Here is an 18522-nt window from a genome sequence, read left to right as displayed (position 1 = left end):
GTTGGTGGGTTACATTATGTATAATAAAATAATTATCCGAACTATGACAAAATGAGATAATTTTTAAAATTATGTATAAATCCGATTCCTCGCCCCTCGGATCCTATTGTAATTTTTTTACAAAAACAAATTGGTCAAAAGTATGGTTATATTTTGGTTTTTTTTTAAAAAAAAAAAAAAACTGAGGTTTCGTAACGTATGATTATGTAGTTTACTATTTTTGATATGATATTTTGAATTGTTTTTACAAACTTGAGGAAAATCACCTTATTTTTATAATTAAATTTTATCCCATTATTATTAGTCTATTATTATTAAAATTATTATTATAACTTTGTATTTTGATAAGAATAAAGGTGATGTATAATGAGATATAATGGAGTCTCATAATAATTTGAATTAGTCATTCGACTATGAAGTGGTTATATGAACTTATTGAGCAATTGCTCTAACATGAATGTTGGTTTATGACGTATCAATCTGTTAGATGATTATTGCTAATTGATGCAGAAAATAGAAAACAATGTTGATAAAAAATAAATCATAATATTGATATGCAAAAAAATTTAGTTGCGTTATACTAAAAAAATGGTCCGGAGAGAGTAGTTAAAGATGGAGTTTTTAAACTATTTAGAAAAAAATGTGTGTATATATATATAAAATCAATATTTTGTAAAAAAAAAAAAGAAAAAAAAACACGCGCGCGCGCGCGCACACACACATATATATATAACTTATTTGTAAAAATGATTCATAATTTTTTTTTGAAAATTTATTCGTAAAATAAAGTATGAATAACATCAATTGTAGGATCGAACTGACGTTTTGAAATTTTACCAAAAGTTATATAGTTGATATTTAATGATAATAGTGAAACTAAAATATTTTAAATCATAGAAAACATATGATTTCAATCATTTTTTGTCAACAGAGACAAGTATTACGTTCCAATACACATGAATTGTGAACATAAGACAATTGTACAATTTTAGCAAGACATCATCAACATATTATGAATGATGACTATATCTTAATCAGAATGCTGAATAAACTGAAAAGGGCAGCCATGCTTAGAGATCCAGCAACATGAGAAATCACACTGCTGCCTGCACTTTTGGGAGGTAGACTCATAGCTGAACCTGGAACAACATTTCATTGAATAAATCTTAAAATCTAATCTTTTCTCGATCGAGGTTATATTTCAAACTATCACATATTCCGTCGTATATATAATATTACAAAATTTTCATATGGTGTCATGTTTGGCCATTTGTTATTATTTTTTTTTGCTAGATATCATGTTTCGGCAGGATATTAATCAGTTTCTTTAATTACTTATTGATATTCTATTCTAATTTTGAAATGTGATATACTAGCTAGATTACTATATGGCAGTGACATAGTTGAACTAAATTGACATATATTTTGGAAAATGTGTAAACAAAATGATAATTGTTTTTTTTTAATAAAAAAATAATTTTAACTGTACTTTTGAGGAACCAGCGGGGAGTGGGTGCACCTGGAATCAAATAAATTAAACCGGGCATTTTATTATTATTTTTCAAATATCGAGATGTATTATATTTTAATTTAGGAAAACTGTAATAGTAGTTATTTATGTTTGAAATATATATTTTTCATTAGAAATACCACAAACAGATGATACCACATAATTTCCAAACAAATTTAATGAAATTAAAATTTACCCTTTTTGGAAATGGATACATCGGCACTAGCACCACAAGATTTTGCAAGATTGATTCCATCCTGTTGAGTCAAGTTGAGACTTTTCAAGATCTCCGGATTGTTAAGCACAGCGCAGAGGCATTGGCTTTCCTGAGCTACCACCTATTGCATCTGCACACAGCACAGACGGCGGAGGAGTGGTCTGAGACTTGAGATACGACTGACATGGCAGCAGTTTCTGAATGCATGACATGTTTACCCACACGCCGCAATTTGATATAATAAATATGAAAATAAAAAATAAATTGAACACCGAGACTTACGTAGAAAACCCCTAAAAATTATTAAGGTAAAAACCATGGACAAGATGAAAGAATTTCACTATAATATTTTACGGTGTACAATCAATGTGTTTCCAAAGAGAACACACACTCTCTTAATACATGAGAATAAACACCTCACAAATATTATAGAACTAAACACTCAAATGCTATATGATGAGAGAAAACTCGAAGAAATGATGATTTCATAATGAGGGGAGGGAGTAAATAGAGTTCCCCGTCAGTGTAACGCGTTTTCCTTCTTGATCAGTTCTTCTTTCGTATTATTCAACAAATCCAGCCCAACTATCTTCTTTAATGCATTATTGGTTGTATGCCAATTTTGACTAGATGACTTTGCTGACATTTCTCACACTTGGAGATTTGATTGAGAATCAAACACATCTCCATACATTCTTTCAATCTTGTCATTACCTGCTGCCTACGTTTCTGCTAGTCCACTTGATGATCTACACCACTCAAACTTATTAGTGTTCACAAGTTTGGTCAGAACATCAACTATGTTATTTTTTGTATGAATCTTCTGCATATCCACACTTCCTTCTTCTACTACTTCCCGTATAAAGTGAAATTGGACTCCAATATTTTTTGTCCTGGAATGAAATGTTGGATTCTTTGAAATGTGCAAGGCAATCTGACGGTCACAAAACAAAGAAATATTCTTTTGTTTGTGCCTGATCTCTTCTAATAACTTTTTAATCTATATTGTCTCTTTGCAGACTTGAGTAGCTGCCATGTATTCTGCTTCCGTCGTAGATAATGCCATAACTGTTTGCAATTTTGAAACTCAGCTTACTGCTCCCCCTACAAGTGTAAACACATAACCAGTTGTAGATTTCCTCTTATCAGGATCACCTGCATAATCTAAATCGACATAGTCCCTGAGTGTAAAATCTGATCCTCCAAAACATAATGTGGCATTTGAGGTACCCATTATTTATCTAAGGATACACTTGATAATGCTCCAATGCTCTTGTCCAGGATTCGTCATATACCGACTAACTACTCCCTTTGCTTGAACAATGTATAGTTTTGTACAGATCATAGCGAACATCAAACTTCCTACTGCTGATACATATGGTACTCGAGACATCTCCATCCTCTCTGCTTCACTTCTAAGACACATCTTGGAGGATAACTTGAAGTTAACAGGAAGAGTGGTCGATATTGGCTTACTATGCATGTTGAAGCGTTGCAAAACTTTCTTCAAATAATTTTTCTGAGAAAGCTAAATCTTTCTGTTACTTCTGTCTCGGTAAACTTGCATCCATAGAATTTTGTTTGCTGATCCCAAGTCCTTCATATCAAATTTCCTAACGAACTGCGCCTTCAATCCTTGGACATGTTCTTTGTTGGGGCCTGCTATCAATATGTCGTCCACATACAATATCAAAATAATATAATCATCACCAGACCTCTTGAAACATGTATAAGGGTCTGCACTCAGTCTGTTGTATCTAAGGCTCATGATATTGGAATCAAATATCTTGTACCAATACCTCGACGCTTATTTGAGACCGTACAAAGATTTGTAACCTGCAAACCAAGTTTTCTTTGCCTTTTTCTGCAAAACCTTCTGTCTGGAGCATATAGATTTCTTCTTCAAGATCTCCATGAAGAAACGCCGTTTTCACATCTAGCTGTTCCAGATGTAGGTCAAACACTGCACATAATGCCAACACAACTCTGACTGTTGTGAACCGAACCACAAGAGAAAATATCTCGTTGAAGACAATGCTTTTTTTTTCTGAGCATACCATTTTACTACCAATCTAGCACGATACCGCTCCACTTGATAATTGTCATCACGCTTCATCTTATAGACCCATTTGTTTCCAATGGCTTTCTTCCCTCGTGGTAGTATAACAAGATTCCAAGTTTTATTATTGTCTAATGCCTCCAACTCTTCATGCATTGCTATCATCCACAAGGATATATCTGAACTTTGAGTATCATCGTGGAAACTCGATGGTTCACTATCCTCTTATAATAGACAATATGTAATATTGCTTTCAATGACATAATCTGAAAGCAAATTTGGTGGTCTTCTGTCTTGAGTTGATTGCCTCACATTGAAAACCTCAGACTCAACATGTTCTTGTTCTTCGTGCTCTGGTACTACTTCACAAGAAATTTCGACCTTCGTCCGTCTTATTTTCCACGTGAAATATAGTAGCTTCTGAATTCAGTACCTTTGTATCCCTTTACTTTATCTTTCTCGAAGATAACGTCCCTGCTGATGACAAGCTTGTGGACAGTAGAATCTCACAAGCGAAACCCATTTACTCCATCAGCATAACTCAAGAAGAAACACTTTTTGGATTTCAAATCCAACTTCGATTTTTCTTGCTCATTATATAGAACGTACACAGGATTTCCAAATATATGCAAATGAAAATAATCTATCAGCTTTCCGATCCACATCTCCATTGGAGTTTTCAGATCAATCGCCACCAAAAGAGAATAATTGATAATATAACAAGCGGTTTTGACTACTTCCGTCGAAAATGACTTGTCTAGACTCGCAGTACTCAACATAGCTCTTGTTCTGTCCAACAAGGTTCTGTTCATCCGTTTCGACACTCCATTCTGTTGAGATGTGTAAGCCGTCGTGAATTGTCTTTTGATGTCCTCATGTTGACAAAATGCATCAAACTCATCACTGTTATATTCTTCTCCATTGTCAGTCCTCAAACACTTGATTTTCTTTTCTGAATCAAGTTCAACCCATGCTTTGAATTCTTTGAAGATCTGAAAACATCTGATTTCTTCTTAATTGGATACATCCAACATCTCCTAGAAAAATCATCAATGAACTAGACAAAGTATCTCGCTCTTCATAGGGATACAACCGGTGCTTACCAAACATCCGAATGAATCAGCTCCAATATGCTTTTGCTTTTGGCAGTAGAAGTGTCAAACTTTAATCTGTGTTGTTTACTAGTAACACAATGCTCACAAATGGTAATGACACTTTTGTAAGTCCCGGCAGCAGCTTCTGTTCTGAGAGAATTTTCAACCCTCGTTCTAACATATGCCCAAGCTTTTTATGCCATAACAATGTTAATTCTTCTCATGAACCAATTGATGCAACAACTAGTTCTGTCTCTTTGTGTGTTTCTCCCAAAAGTACATACAGATTTGCAACAATTTTTTATGCCTTCATAACCACAAGCGCACCCTTCACAATTTTCATGATCATGTTCTTGATACGGGTTTTGCACCCGATGTCATCCAATTGCCCAAGGACAAAAGATTTTTCGTCCATCCCTTCACATGTTGTACATCCTGTATGGTGCGAATGATGCCATTAAATATTTTTATTTTGATAGTACCGACCCCAGCGATTTACAAGGCATGATCGTTTCCAATTAATACAGATCTTCCTGAGACTGGTTCATAATGATCAAACCATTCTCGTCGAGACGTCATGTGTCAAGTCATTCATGAATCCATAATCCACGTGTCACAAAATTTGTGCATGCCTTCTGCAATTGTTACCGTTTCGCTGAATAATATTTCACCACTGCCTGAAGTACTGGCCATATTTTCTTGAGAACTTTTTTTGATACTTGTACACTCTTTCTTAAAGTGCCCTTTACCGCCACATTTAAAGCAGTAAATATTTTTTTCTTACTTCTCGACTTTGATCTACCTCGTCTTTGGCTCCCACTCGAGTCACGGTCCGTAAATCTTCCTATTATCATCGGTAAAGCATCTGCCTGCTTCGTTTTTACCAACCTATCTTCCTTATTTTTGTTCCGGCTTTCTTCTCCGAGAACCGCAGTTAAGACATCGTCGAATTTTGGAAAGCCTATAAGAATACTGTTGGTTATGTTGATGATAAGTTGATCATATGCATCTGGTAGACTTTGAAGTAGAAGTTCTGCACGTTCATTTTCCTCTATTTTATGCCCCATAGAAGTGAATTGGGCTAATAGAATATTTAGTGTGTTGATATGGTCGATCATCAATGAGGATTCTGTCATCCGAAGAGTTTAAAGACTTCTCTTTAAGAAAGTCATGTTGTGTAGCGACTTAACCTCGTAGATCTTTGTCAGAGTATCCCATATAAGTTTTGTTGTTTTTATCTCAGAGCATGTCACGAAAAAGAACAAGCTAATAGAATGTGATTTCATCATGGATTTCTTGTTTTCAGCAAAGGGTTCTTTTATTTCACTTTTGTTTTTCCTATTTTTTTTGTGAGAGGGAATGTAGGGTTGTATGGGATTTAATGAATGAATTGAGGAAGATATAAATAACATGACAGAAATTTATGTAGAATTATCAGAAAATATAAATAACAGTAACGCGTACCAGAATTCATTGATTGATCTAGCGTTAGAGTTATATATCTTCCAAGAGAACAGAAAATCGACCACCATTTTTTTTGTCTTAAATAGGAGAATGAGAGAGATATAGGATGTGTGTGCCATATATATTCTTTGTAATTCTCTATTACTCGAGACCACGATCTTATATAACATTAGTAGTCTTCGATCCAACATCGTAGAAGATTTATTTGGACTGAGTTTCTACACATAAGGTGGATCATATCAATTTATTTAATACTTTGGAAACTCATAATTAATTATCTCAACTTATTGAGTATTTTATTAGATAGCTTGTTCATGTACAATTAGTTAAATTATGTGAGCCCACAAAATAGTTCTAACATCCATAATCTTGATCGTGTATAGGATATTTTTAGCAAGAAATGGAAAAAAAATCCAATCAGAAGTAAATATTCCAGATTTTAAGTTTCATTAGACATAAGATATCATAGTTATTTCAAAAAAGAAGAAGAAAAAGGATACCATATTCTCATTTAGTGATTCTCAATATAGTTCCATAATCACGCCATTCAGGCTTCAGCTATTAACGGAGTAAACTACTATCAAGCAAAGAAATCAATAAATGAATTTACAGATATTTTAATCAGTGAAAATTCGTTTGCTCATCAATTTTCGACAGGTTCTTTTGTCAATATATTGTGTTTACTTTTGGGATATGATTATGTAGAGTTAATTTATAGGGTGATTATTAAAAAAAATTGGATAGGATACAGAGTAGTTATTATGGATAAATAATAATATGTTTAGTTTAATTTATTAGAATTATGATTAAACATCTATTATAGAAGGGAAGAGGAAGAATATTATATTAAGAGTTTTTCATTTTCTAATTTTCATTTATACATACCTTATATTATTTATTCTTACTAAAATGAAGAACTAAAAAATCATGCACAAATCCAATTATTATCGAGCTTTCGAGTTTAAGAAATTTTAATTTTTGTAAGTAACCACTGGATTTATTGGAATTAATAATCGTATCCTTTGTTAATCACCTAAAATAAATGCTATGAACAAAGCAAGAGCCCGACACAAAGTGCTAGTGGCATTTTTAGGTGTTTAGATTAAAGTCATAACAAAAATTCTATGATGATAAATTGCTTCATTTTATCTAACAAAATTCATCCCTAATTATCTATTTTTCTCTCAAATCAATATATATTATCCATGGCATATCTTAATTTAATTTCACTTTCATCTCATGCATATATATATTTAAAGCTAATCATATCCTAGAAATTTGGATTTTATGGTAAAAGAATTTTAACAATAATCAAATCATATATATACACGCGATGCACGTACAGATTAGCGATCGTATACGAGTTTTAGAGGTGGTAAACTGGTATTTGATTAGAAGTTAATATTCAGCTTCAGTGTGATTATTGAATAATATTCTTATCACATGTGGTACTTGAATTTTTGCGTGATTGTATGTAGAAAATTTCGGATTTGGATTTATTTTAGAGGACTATAAATATGTATTTCTGGGTTTTGGACATTTAATTACAAATTAGGTCATTTCGTACATGAAAAATCGTTAATATAAATGTACACTGCATTCTTAAATAGAAGTGGGCATTGTATACAAGTTGTGTATGTTAAAATAACAAAAATAAATAGATTAACTATGACCCTAAAAAAATTTAGATGCACAAGAAACGATAGAGCATTTTCAGCATAACTTATAGTCCAATACCTGGGAAAAACAAGGTTTTGAGCTGCCAGCTATGAAAATCAACGTCTCCGATTTTCGTCAAAAAACAAAACAAATTACAAGAAGAAGAAAAAACTTGTAAGTCTGATATAATAGGAATTTATAGCCTTCAATTTTTCTCGTCAGTCATCCCTGATGCAGCATCCTTAACTTGGCAAAACTCAATCCAGGCGTTCCATCTGTAAAATGAGAAAACCAAGAATATTTCACTCCAGGAGAAAGATGTCATCGTGCCTCAAAGGTAGAAACATGCACTTCAGGCTTCAGAGTAACATACGTGCACATATATATATATATACACACACGCTGAAGCATTATTTTGGATCACGGTCATGTCAAAAGCTATAGTCGACAATCACACGATTGGGAAATTATTGCTATCAACAAATATCTAAACATAAACGTACAACATTATACATTTGCTTAGAAGTTATAAGTTTCATATTCAAGAAAACTAAAAAACATGGACTTGTCACAATTACACTTGCCTCTATTCTCATGTGCTCACTAACATATCCATAAAACATACAATGCAAACTCGTCCTTTCACAGAAAATTTCATAAACTGCTATTTCAGCATAAACATACACTGCAAACTCGTCTTTTCCCATAAAATTTCATAAACTGATATTTCAGCATGAACATACACACAAAATTCAATTTACATTCACAACTTTGCAATTTCTAACAACCTAACTCTTTAATGAGCATCACTCTTGACATTTTTCATCGCAATTTCGAAAGCAAAAGTCCATGCAGAGACCCACATTATATTGTCAGTGGAAAACACTGTCTACATTATTAGACAAAGTGGTGACAAGAATAATACAGAGGTCAATCATAGTGGATTTAAGATTGTACTAGTAGAATGAGATTTTTTCCAAATTTTAACTCACTTTGTCTCGTTGTTTGAAAATAATCAATAAATACAGACACTTTTTTAAATGAAGTTTCAAGTTTCCGATCATCTTAATTTCAAAAAATTGAACTCGTTTCCAAGTAAACAAATATTGTATCAGCTTCCAAATCTTTTTCACACCTACTTCACTCTCTAAATCTTTCCAAAACAATTTGAAAAAATGTCTGATATTCTAAATAATTTGAAGCCAGGAAAACGCCAGTATAACTGATTATTATTTACTTTAACTAAATCAAAGTTGCGAGAGTGGTCAGTTAGGATAAGTACTAGACGGCCTATTCAGACTCATTTCTAACACTTGCCACAAAAAAATGGAGCATGCAACTATTATAAGATAAATGCAAAACAAGCTAAAGGCTCCACGGAATGCATTTAGAAAAGAGTAGTGCAATGTGAGAACTACCTTCCAGAGGCCATCATTAAGATAATGCATATTATCCACACCAATCCCCTTGTTAATTGCTCGTCTGCATTAGAGAAAACCATGGTGCATAATAAACGGCAAATAATTTTTTTTTTTGGTAAATGAAAATGCTAAGGTTTTATAAAGACACCTAAAAAACAGGTTGAGCCATAGGAACCTGGGAACTGCAGGCCCGCCATGCATGGGCCAGAAGTGACCCGGCAGGAATGAGCAGTAACCTCACCCAGGCCCAGCCCGTCCATATGACGGGCCTTCTGCACTTTTCTAACTCGCAAATAGTATCTAACATGTAAGTTCAAGCTATCATATGATAACCAGCACCTTTAATTTTGAGTATTCACTTCAGTTCCAGCTTGACAGAAAAATAGGTGAAGTAAAAAACTTGGACACAACATGGTTCAGAGGCGGATGCGATAGATCAGATTTTAATTCATAATTGGTGGGACAAATTGGGAAATGGGAGATAAGAGTTCAGTACTTCAGTTGAGCTGTATTGAGACAGAACAGAAACTATGCCGGTTGAGATCCATAAACAGAAACTAAACCAGTGGAATAAGCACACCGAAAGTAAAAAGGTGTAGCATGCCTTCGAGGAACAAACATATACCAAATGCCAAAGGGAGTCATCTGCCTCAATTTTCATTTACAATGGATAGCTCACCCCCTAGTAAGTGGGAAGGAGGAAATTAAACGCAGACATTCTTATGTTACCCCAAGAGAAGTACACATTCACAAAAATGGTGTGTCCACAGCTCCTGAGAAATTAAATGCAGACATTCTTATGTTACCCCAAGAGAAGTACACATTCACAAAAATGATGTGTCCACAGCTCCTGAAAGTATGTGGTTGACAATAGATGGAAAAAAAAATGCTTCCACAAAATAAGTAAAAGTGTAAAACATAAAACACTTTTAACATATTTTATGGCAAAACATGTAAACAAATAGTAAGACATTTGATCTAAAATTAACTTCCACAAAATACGTAAACCAGAAACTTCTTTTTTAGCACATTCAAGACAAAATCAACTTACATATCTCTGGCTGACATTTTAGTGAATCCAATAGCAAGAGCATGTTGTTTCCCTTCTGCCATTATAGCCTAATTGCCATCATTAATAAAATAATGATTGTTGTTACTTCAAACGTGAATGGAGTAATCCTCACTATGGCATGTGAAAAACAATTTATAATATCCACGCAACAAGCAGCTACGGACAAAATTTAGTTGCTTCCACACACAACACACACGCACACACACACATCTAAATGTGTGACATATGTACATCAAGAAATCAATGACATGATATTTTTCAATGTTAAGACTAACCACCGGAGTTTCAGCATCAACTTTATCATCCAAGGCACCCCCAGGAGAAGTAAGCCCCGGACACATTATATTCGCACCAGAAAGTACAAATTTTATTGCTCCCCTATCAACTTGCAACTTCTTCATTATATCTGGGTCTGAAAAAACACGTGCAGTTAATCAAATATGAAAGCTGAACTGACTCAAAAATCATTACAAGCAACTTACTCAAAATCATGTATCTAGTTGACACACTAAATAATTTTGTACAATGAATTGCATGAAAAACGAAATTTGCAGCTCTCCCTCACAGTTTCATCAAGGATTTTCTTTTTATAAACTTTATCTTACTCTAGTAAACCAATAAGCAGATTAGGTGAAAGGAAAAGTCCATGGTGTATGTGACAACTATGCTGTTATGTTCACCTGAGAAAGAGGTATCTTGGTATAAACCACCCTTCCATAAAAAAAGTACATGATATTTTCTTACCAATTGATTGGCATGATATTTTAAACTATTTTAGACAATAGGGCATCTTTCTAGAAGTAATAAACAATTTGGTACTAGACGTGATATCACATCTGATTTCTTGTGATAACACAACAAAGATCAGTGAATAAGTTTCGAAAAAGTAAGATTTTCATCTTAGGTTCAACTGGAATCCTATTAAAGCAGTAAAATTGTATTTGGCTAGTTTTAACACATTCAAAATTTGCTGCTAGAGAGTAGAGGCAACAGTGAGGAAGCGAGAATATATACAAGTAATATACTCCAAGAAAATGTGAGGGAACACAAAATTAACTGTGCAAACTCTACTACAACAAAGCACAATAATGTTAAGGCATCCATCATTTCATTAGTTTCGGAATGATGAATTGTAAAAAGATTGGGTTGGCGTGTTATTCCTTTAAACTTTCTATGGCTCAATTTCAGATTTGAAATGACAAGACGTTTCCAACATTTAGTTAAACTTATTCTTAACTTCTCTACTTTTATTGAACCATACAAGCTGAATTTTACAATTCTTGTATGCTTTTACGATTCAGATTTTAAACCATGACATCATGAATCTTACAATTCCCAACAAAATCTTACTATCCCATCATTGGATATCTCAAAAGTCTCCTATATAAGATCTCAATAAAACCAACCTCCCATGTGAGTTTCAAGTGTAAATATTTTGAAAAGTGAAAAAAATTGGATTTATGCATGCAAGGAGCTTTCTGTCGAAATCCCCTTAAATTTCCCATATTTCTTCAGAGTAAAGATGCAGAAACACTATTATATGCACGTTATACTTGCATCAAAAGGGTATGCACTGATCGACAACAAATACTTTCTGAACCTTTTCAGCCTTGGATTATTTTCCAACCAAAATAACAAATTATTTTATCTTTTAGATTCATTCAGCAATAGCAATGCGTAAATACTGATAACTTAATTGTTCTTTACAACACTTCTCATAAACTTACACTTGAAGCAGACCGTAAAAGGAACAAGATTACAAGAGAAACACAAAGAAAATGTCTGATTTTCAATTTTAGAAAAACACAACCTCTATCATTCAACTCCGCCCTCAATATCATTTCGATTAACTTTAAAACAAGTCAAGAGATCTATTTTCTAACTCCCCGAATCTTCAAGATTTGGGCTAATGTTTAGTTTTTTCCATCGTCGTTGTGGGGTTACACTAAAATTGAAGGTGAATTAATAGCCCAATCAGGAGATACATAGGAAGCGCCAATATTTCACTAAATTTTTTTTAACATCCTTCAATACGGGCCAAGAATTCAATTTAGATAGAAAAGAGCTTCTTTACTTTGGATCCCACACGATGACTTGAATTTCATGAAGCTGATGTCTCTTCTTCTTTCTCTTTTCTTTGATTATTTCCTCCCAGTACAGTTCATCTATATCTGTGACAATTTGTTTCATTGGTTTCTTTAAATCTTCTACAGAACAGTGTCACTTCCTTAAAATATATAATCATCCTAAAATATCCACTGTAATTAATATTGTCAAAATGTGCTGTAGCTACATACGTCAAATCAATTTAGGTCTCCCTTTAACTATCTCATAGGTCAGAAGCCACTTTTGCAGCAGCCAGATTAATGTGTTTATACTGTAACTCAAGTATGTTACAATGCGAAAAACAATTGCTTACACTGATGAAGAAGTCTTAGAGTTGGCATATATGGTCCATCACGAATGTTGAAAAATAGAGGCACATTGTTTACCAGGACCAAATTCAGATGATTTTGACTTCACAAAAGAAAAATGGAGATATTGTAACATCAGAAACAGAATTAAAGACTGTAGAATATAATTATGGAGTTTCAAGCTATAGGAATTTTCAGAAAGAAAAAAACCATTTTGCAACAATCAGCGGAGACTTTTTTGGCAGCAAATCATCCAACACAGGTTCCAGCCCTGGGTACTGGAAAAAAAAAAGAATAGGTACAGCACTTGAATATTTTAATTAAATCCAGAAGCAACTGTTGCCATTCAATAGGTTAAAAAAGCCAGAATCATTCCGAACCTCATCTGCAACGCTTTGCCGAATTTTTCGTTGCACAGATGCCTTCACTTGATTCTGAGCAGAAACTTCTTCAGATGAAAACCTAAAAGTGGAAATAAGAAGCTTGTCAGATATAAATGCAATGTCAACGGACCAGACGAGGGTCATAAAGAAAGCTAGAGTATCATCATCCAGAAAAAAAGCCAAACCCAAACTAATAAGGCAGCAGAATCACAAAGGCTGTTCAAATCACAACTAAAGCATTAAATCACCAATATTACAAAGATGAAAAGTGTCTAATGGCAGGATTATTTAGAAATTCCTAGCAGCAGCTATAGAAATTAACGGCAGGGTGGAATAAACGAGTAAAAGAGGCGTACTGTAACTTTTTCACCTGTTAAGCAAGTTCAGAGACCTATGAAAACTAATGGGACAGAAAAGAACCTGTGAAAAATGAAGAACGCTTAGACAGGCAGTCTTCTGTTTTTAGAAAAACAAAGGAGAGTAAGACTGTGGAGAGAATTGCCAATCAAGAAAGTTTTAGTCAAAAGTATGAAATAGGATGGGTATTTCCTTCTCCGTTAATACATTGAAAACTATTTTCAAATAGTTTATAAAGGCTTTCAGGGGATCGACTCAAATTACAAGTCGAGGATTTTGACAATGTCTTCACCATCTAGTGTAATTGATACGCCAGTGAAAAGTATGTTTTTTCAGGAGTCAGGACGTATGCTTAGCATTTATTCAGTCAAGTTGTATGATTTTAGAGGCATGCAAGATTATAATTTACCACCCAATGACATTTTTTTTATGATTTTAGAGGCATGCAAGATTATAATTTACCACCCAATGACATTTTTTAGTGGACGTAGTTGCTTAGACGACATTGTTGCACCATAATCTTCAATTTTACTGATCAAACAAAATAAAAAACAAATGGACCAGGTAAAGAATTATACTTTATGATAAACATGAACAGCTAGCAAATAATAAATGGCAATTTGACATATAATTTCCAGCCTTTAAGCTGAAGCAAAGAATCTTCATAAAATAATTACCACAGAAGTTCATATTGCAATGTCTTATGTAGCCTAATTGCAAATTAGGACCATTCTAAGTCCTTCTTCTTCACCAAATTGGCATCTTTCCCTTTTTTCTTTCTGTTTTTGATCCAACCTATTTGGTTTCAGTAGAGAACGTGATGAAAAATAAAAATTCCCCATTAACAGCAGGACTCCAATTCCCCAGAAAGAAAGAAAGAAAGAAAGAAAGGAAACAACATATATCATTCAACCCACCAATCAAAATTTGTACATATAGGATCACAGGGAAAACCGCCCGGAGTGTGAGATTAAACACAACTAAAAATCGGATATTCAATGCGTTGATCTAGTTTTTCTAAACAATCGAGTGGAATAAAACAAAATCCCAGTAGATTCAATCGAATACAAATAATTTAGCTCTTACTTCTTGAACATTCTTCCGGGAAGTGCGAGTAGGGTTTTAGTAAGCGTTAGCGGGCAAAATCGAAAGACGGTGTCAATTCAATTTAACCCCACAAATCAAATACTTATCAACGAAGTAGAGATCAAAGTTTGGGGAAATTTAGGGAAAAGGAGTCATTGGTGGCTTATTTAAAAAAAAGATCCGGACGATAATTTACGTAAATATCCTTGTATTTTAAGTTTAAAATTGATTAATCATTTTCACTCTCCTAAACTTCTTCACTTCACTGTAAACCCTACGCACTTGCTTCGACTCTCTTGCCCTCGTTTTCTCGTCGACTTAATCCGCGCAGCTGAATCGACGAAACCCTTCTTCAACATTTTTCTTTGCAAGGCATCCGAGAAATGGCCGACCAAAATATGGTATGTTCACTTTTATTCTGTCATTTCATTGTTCGTGCGTGTGTTGAGGAAGAAATTGTGGAATCGTCGTGTTGAGGAAGAAAGGGTGCGTGTGTTGTTGCGCTTGGTCGACCAAGCGTGGTTTGGTGATCACCACTTGGTCGACAAAGCGTGGTCGACCAACCCACACTTTGTCCACCGAACAGCGGTCGACCAATCGTGTGTTTGTCGACCAATGTTTGGTCGACCAAGCATTGGTTGGTCGACCAATCGTGGGTTTGTCGACCAAGAAGCTTTGGTAGAGGAAGAAGCTATGGTCGACCAAGCGTGGTTTGGTCGACCAACCCACGCTTGGTCGACCAACACACTTCTTCTCTTGGTCGACCAAGCGTGGGTTGGTCGACCAACGCTTGCTGGTTCAATGTAACATTAATTTTTATTCTAATATATTTGTATTTGTGACAGGTATATTTGTCGAGAAAACTATGCAGGGATGCAATTTTTCGCTGCAAGCTGACACTCGAATCAAGATATAAAGAGGTTTCGGAGAAGATTGTTCACTACCTCAACAACGACGAGAGAGCCCTTTTTTTGGAGCAGTCTCCTTTTGGTAATTTGGTTGGGTATCATAGAGATATAAATATTTCTAGTCAAATTATGTGGTATTTGGTGAGTAATCAGATAGTTGACACGGGTAGTTATGAGTTTTGGATGGTGGTGCGCAAGAGGCCGGTTAGATTTTCTTTGTTAGAGTATTGTTTAATAACCGGCCTCGATTGCGGTACAGAGCCTGTAGATGTACCAGAGGGAGGTGTCTTTGGCTCCAGACACTTTGGCGGTAAGTCTGAGATTGTTTTGAGTGAATTGGATGCAAAGATGAGTGTTCAACTGCAGAATGAGACTGGTGTAGACGTGGAGAAGTTAAAGATGACTAGTCTTTACTTCTGTTGTTTTGTGTTCGGTGAGGGGACTAGGAAAAAAACGAATAAGATCGACCCTAAATACTTGAGGCTCATAGATGATTTGGATAGGTTTAACAGCTATCCGTGGGGTAGAGTAGCCTTTCGTGATGCGGTCCGATGTTTGAAGAAGGGCCTTTTAGGGCGATATAATTACCTCACCGAGGCACAGGGTCGGAAAGAAGTTGATGGCAGCTTCCTTGTCGGTGGTTTTGTGCTGCCTCTGCAGGTATATTAATTTTTGAATGTTAAAACTGGATTTGTTATCTTTATTTCTACTTATAACATTGTTCTAAATTTATGTTACAGATCATCGCTTATGAATATTATCCGAGCGTGGCACAAAAGTTTGCAAGGAAAAGAGATGTGGACGGTTTGATGTTGCCCAGGATGTTTCAATGGGTGACTAACACGTGGCCGTCAAACCGTGCCCCAACTGATGTTGATGTCACTGCAGCCTTTGGTGATTCTGCTATAGATGTAAGTAATATGAATTGATTTGATATAATAAATGTGTACTTACTTTTTAATTAATATGATACGTTATTAATTAAATGTAGGATTGTCTTGGATGTTTGACTCCTACTCCCGAGGAGCTCGTTTCAACGTATTATACGACCGGGGATTTTGTTGATTCTGCGCCCGATGCGGTCACCACTCGGGTACTCGAGCTCTGGAGGCAGGGTCAGACAGTCATATGTAGCGAGCACCCTCTGGAGTCTCCCTCAGTCCAGCACATACTTTCCGCACATTCACCTCCCTCTGTCCAGCACACACCTCCTGCACATGCATCTCCTGACGTTTCTGGCACCCGTCCTGGTGATCTCAATAGATCCAGCTCTAGCACCAGTTCTCCTATGCGTACGGGTCCTAGAGTCTACTTTGGACTCAATCCTTCCCGCCGCCCATCACCCTTGGAGCATCGTTTCGAGCGGCGATTGACTGAGTTGGAAGATTCTGCTACGTCCATGCATGTTAAGATGTCAGCAGAATTTATTGAGACCAGAGCGTCTATCAGAAGCATAAATCAAGCTCTAGTTGACTTGAAATCGAGTTTCAATCTTGGTCTCGATGAGTTGAGATTGAGTTTGACTGAACAGATTAGAGCTGGTTTTGCTGAGATGAGGTCTAACATGCCAGTGCAGCAGGACAGAGATTATAGCATAGCATATACCAGAGGGCGGAAGAGGAAAGCGTCCGAGGCAGATTTTGGTGAGTTAATTTTATTAATTATATTTATGTTTATGTAATATAATGATTTAGTACAATTCTCATAATTATTTTAATTTGTTTAATGTACACTATTAGGGTTGGATGATAATCTGGCCAAGGAAATTGACAGTATTAGCCAAACACTACATATATTTGAGCCTAACCTTCCGGTCATTATAGAGGAGTCCTCAGAAGGTGAGTTAATGCACTTTTTTGATTTGATATTTTTGTATAGTATATTAAGCAACAATCTTTTTATTTTTAGATATTCAAGTTACTCCGGATTCGCGTAAGTCAGGTGGCGAGGCGACCACGTCGAGAGGTTATTACACTAAACCTTGTCTATTCATATTTGCATTAAATTTCTTATTATTTTAATTTGTTGAATGTACGCTGTTAGGTGTGGCTGATAATATGGGTAAGGAAATTGGCAGTAGTAGTCAAACCCAACAGATATTTGAGCCTAACCTTCAAGGCATTCTAGAGGAGTCCGCAGGAGGTGAGGTAATGCACATTTTTTTTTATTTATATTTATGTATAGTATATTAAACAATATACTTTATGTTTTTAGATATTCAAGTGACTCCAGATGCGCGTATGCCAGGAGGCGAGGCGACCACGTCGAGAGGTTATTAAACTATACCTTGTTTATTTTTCATATTTGCATTAAAGTTGTTACAATTGATCATTTTATAGATGACGGTGTGAGGCCACTTGCGGAGACCGTGACACTGAAGGTAAACAACTCGCTTGCACGAGTTAGGGCATCGATGCTCGACCGTTCGCCTAGTAGGATTCGAGTTTTTACGCCGAATATGAGAAGTCTTTCTACGGACCCATGGCGATCGCAAACTCGCGTGTCACTTTCTCTGTAAGCTTTTAAATAAATCTTTTATAAAGTTTAAATTTGTAGAGGATTTCTTTTAAAACATTGAAAACCTTTTGTTATGTTGAATTCAGCACTTCGGCGAAGCTCTCGTGGATTGGTTGAGATGCAGATCCGACATCCTGAAATGACGTCGGCAGATGATTCATTGATGGACGGACATTTCTACGGTGCGATCTCAGTTTTGGCCGAAGATAAAGATATCGATTTCAAAATAAATCTGGCACGGATTGTGAGCAAAGTCAAAGGTAGTGATCCAGAATGGCCGTGTCTCTCGTGGGAAAAGGCACGAAGAATTCTCATCCCTTTCTACACAGATCGGGGCTGGTTTTTGCTAAAACTCGTGACA

The 18522-nt window shown here is 35.3% G+C and overlaps 2 protein-coding genes across 2 annotated transcripts; one reads left to right on the top strand and one right to left on the bottom strand.

Annotated features, from left to right (window-relative positions):
- Positions 1 to 8041: 8041 nt before the first annotated feature.
- Positions 8042 to 14879, bottom strand: LOC142549362 (uncharacterized). Its single transcript, XM_075658281.1, has 8 exons — positions 14737 to 14879; positions 13291 to 13372; positions 13121 to 13188; positions 12916 to 13013; positions 10772 to 10908; positions 10476 to 10543; positions 9422 to 9485; positions 8042 to 8278 (listed from the first exon to the last, which is right to left on the bottom strand). The coding sequence occupies exons 1-8, from the start codon at positions 14745 to 14747 to the stop codon at positions 8261 to 8263; spliced, it is 546 nt and encodes a 181-aa protein (XP_075514396.1). The 5' UTR covers positions 14748 to 14879; the 3' UTR covers positions 8042 to 8260.
- On the top strand, positions 14874 to 18162 carry LOC142550244 (uncharacterized). Its single transcript, XM_075659481.1, has 9 exons — positions 14874 to 15137; positions 15582 to 16304; positions 16385 to 16555; positions 16636 to 17287; positions 17384 to 17482; positions 17553 to 17609; positions 17688 to 17786; positions 17859 to 17915; positions 17984 to 18162. Exons 1-9 carry the CDS (start codon positions 15120 to 15122, stop codon positions 18160 to 18162), a joined length of 2055 nt encoding a protein of 684 aa, XP_075515596.1. The 5' UTR covers positions 14874 to 15119.
- The last annotated feature ends 360 nt before the right edge of the window (positions 18163 to 18522 follow it).

The sequence above is a fragment of the Primulina tabacum genome, chromosome 6 (assembly GCF_025594145.1).
Source record: "Primulina tabacum isolate GXHZ01 chromosome 6, ASM2559414v2, whole genome shotgun sequence".
Classification (NCBI taxonomy): domain Eukaryota; kingdom Viridiplantae; phylum Streptophyta; class Magnoliopsida; order Lamiales; family Gesneriaceae; genus Primulina; species Primulina tabacum.
Note: the sequence above shows the minus strand (reverse complement) of the source record. Positions and strands in the feature narration are given on the sequence as shown.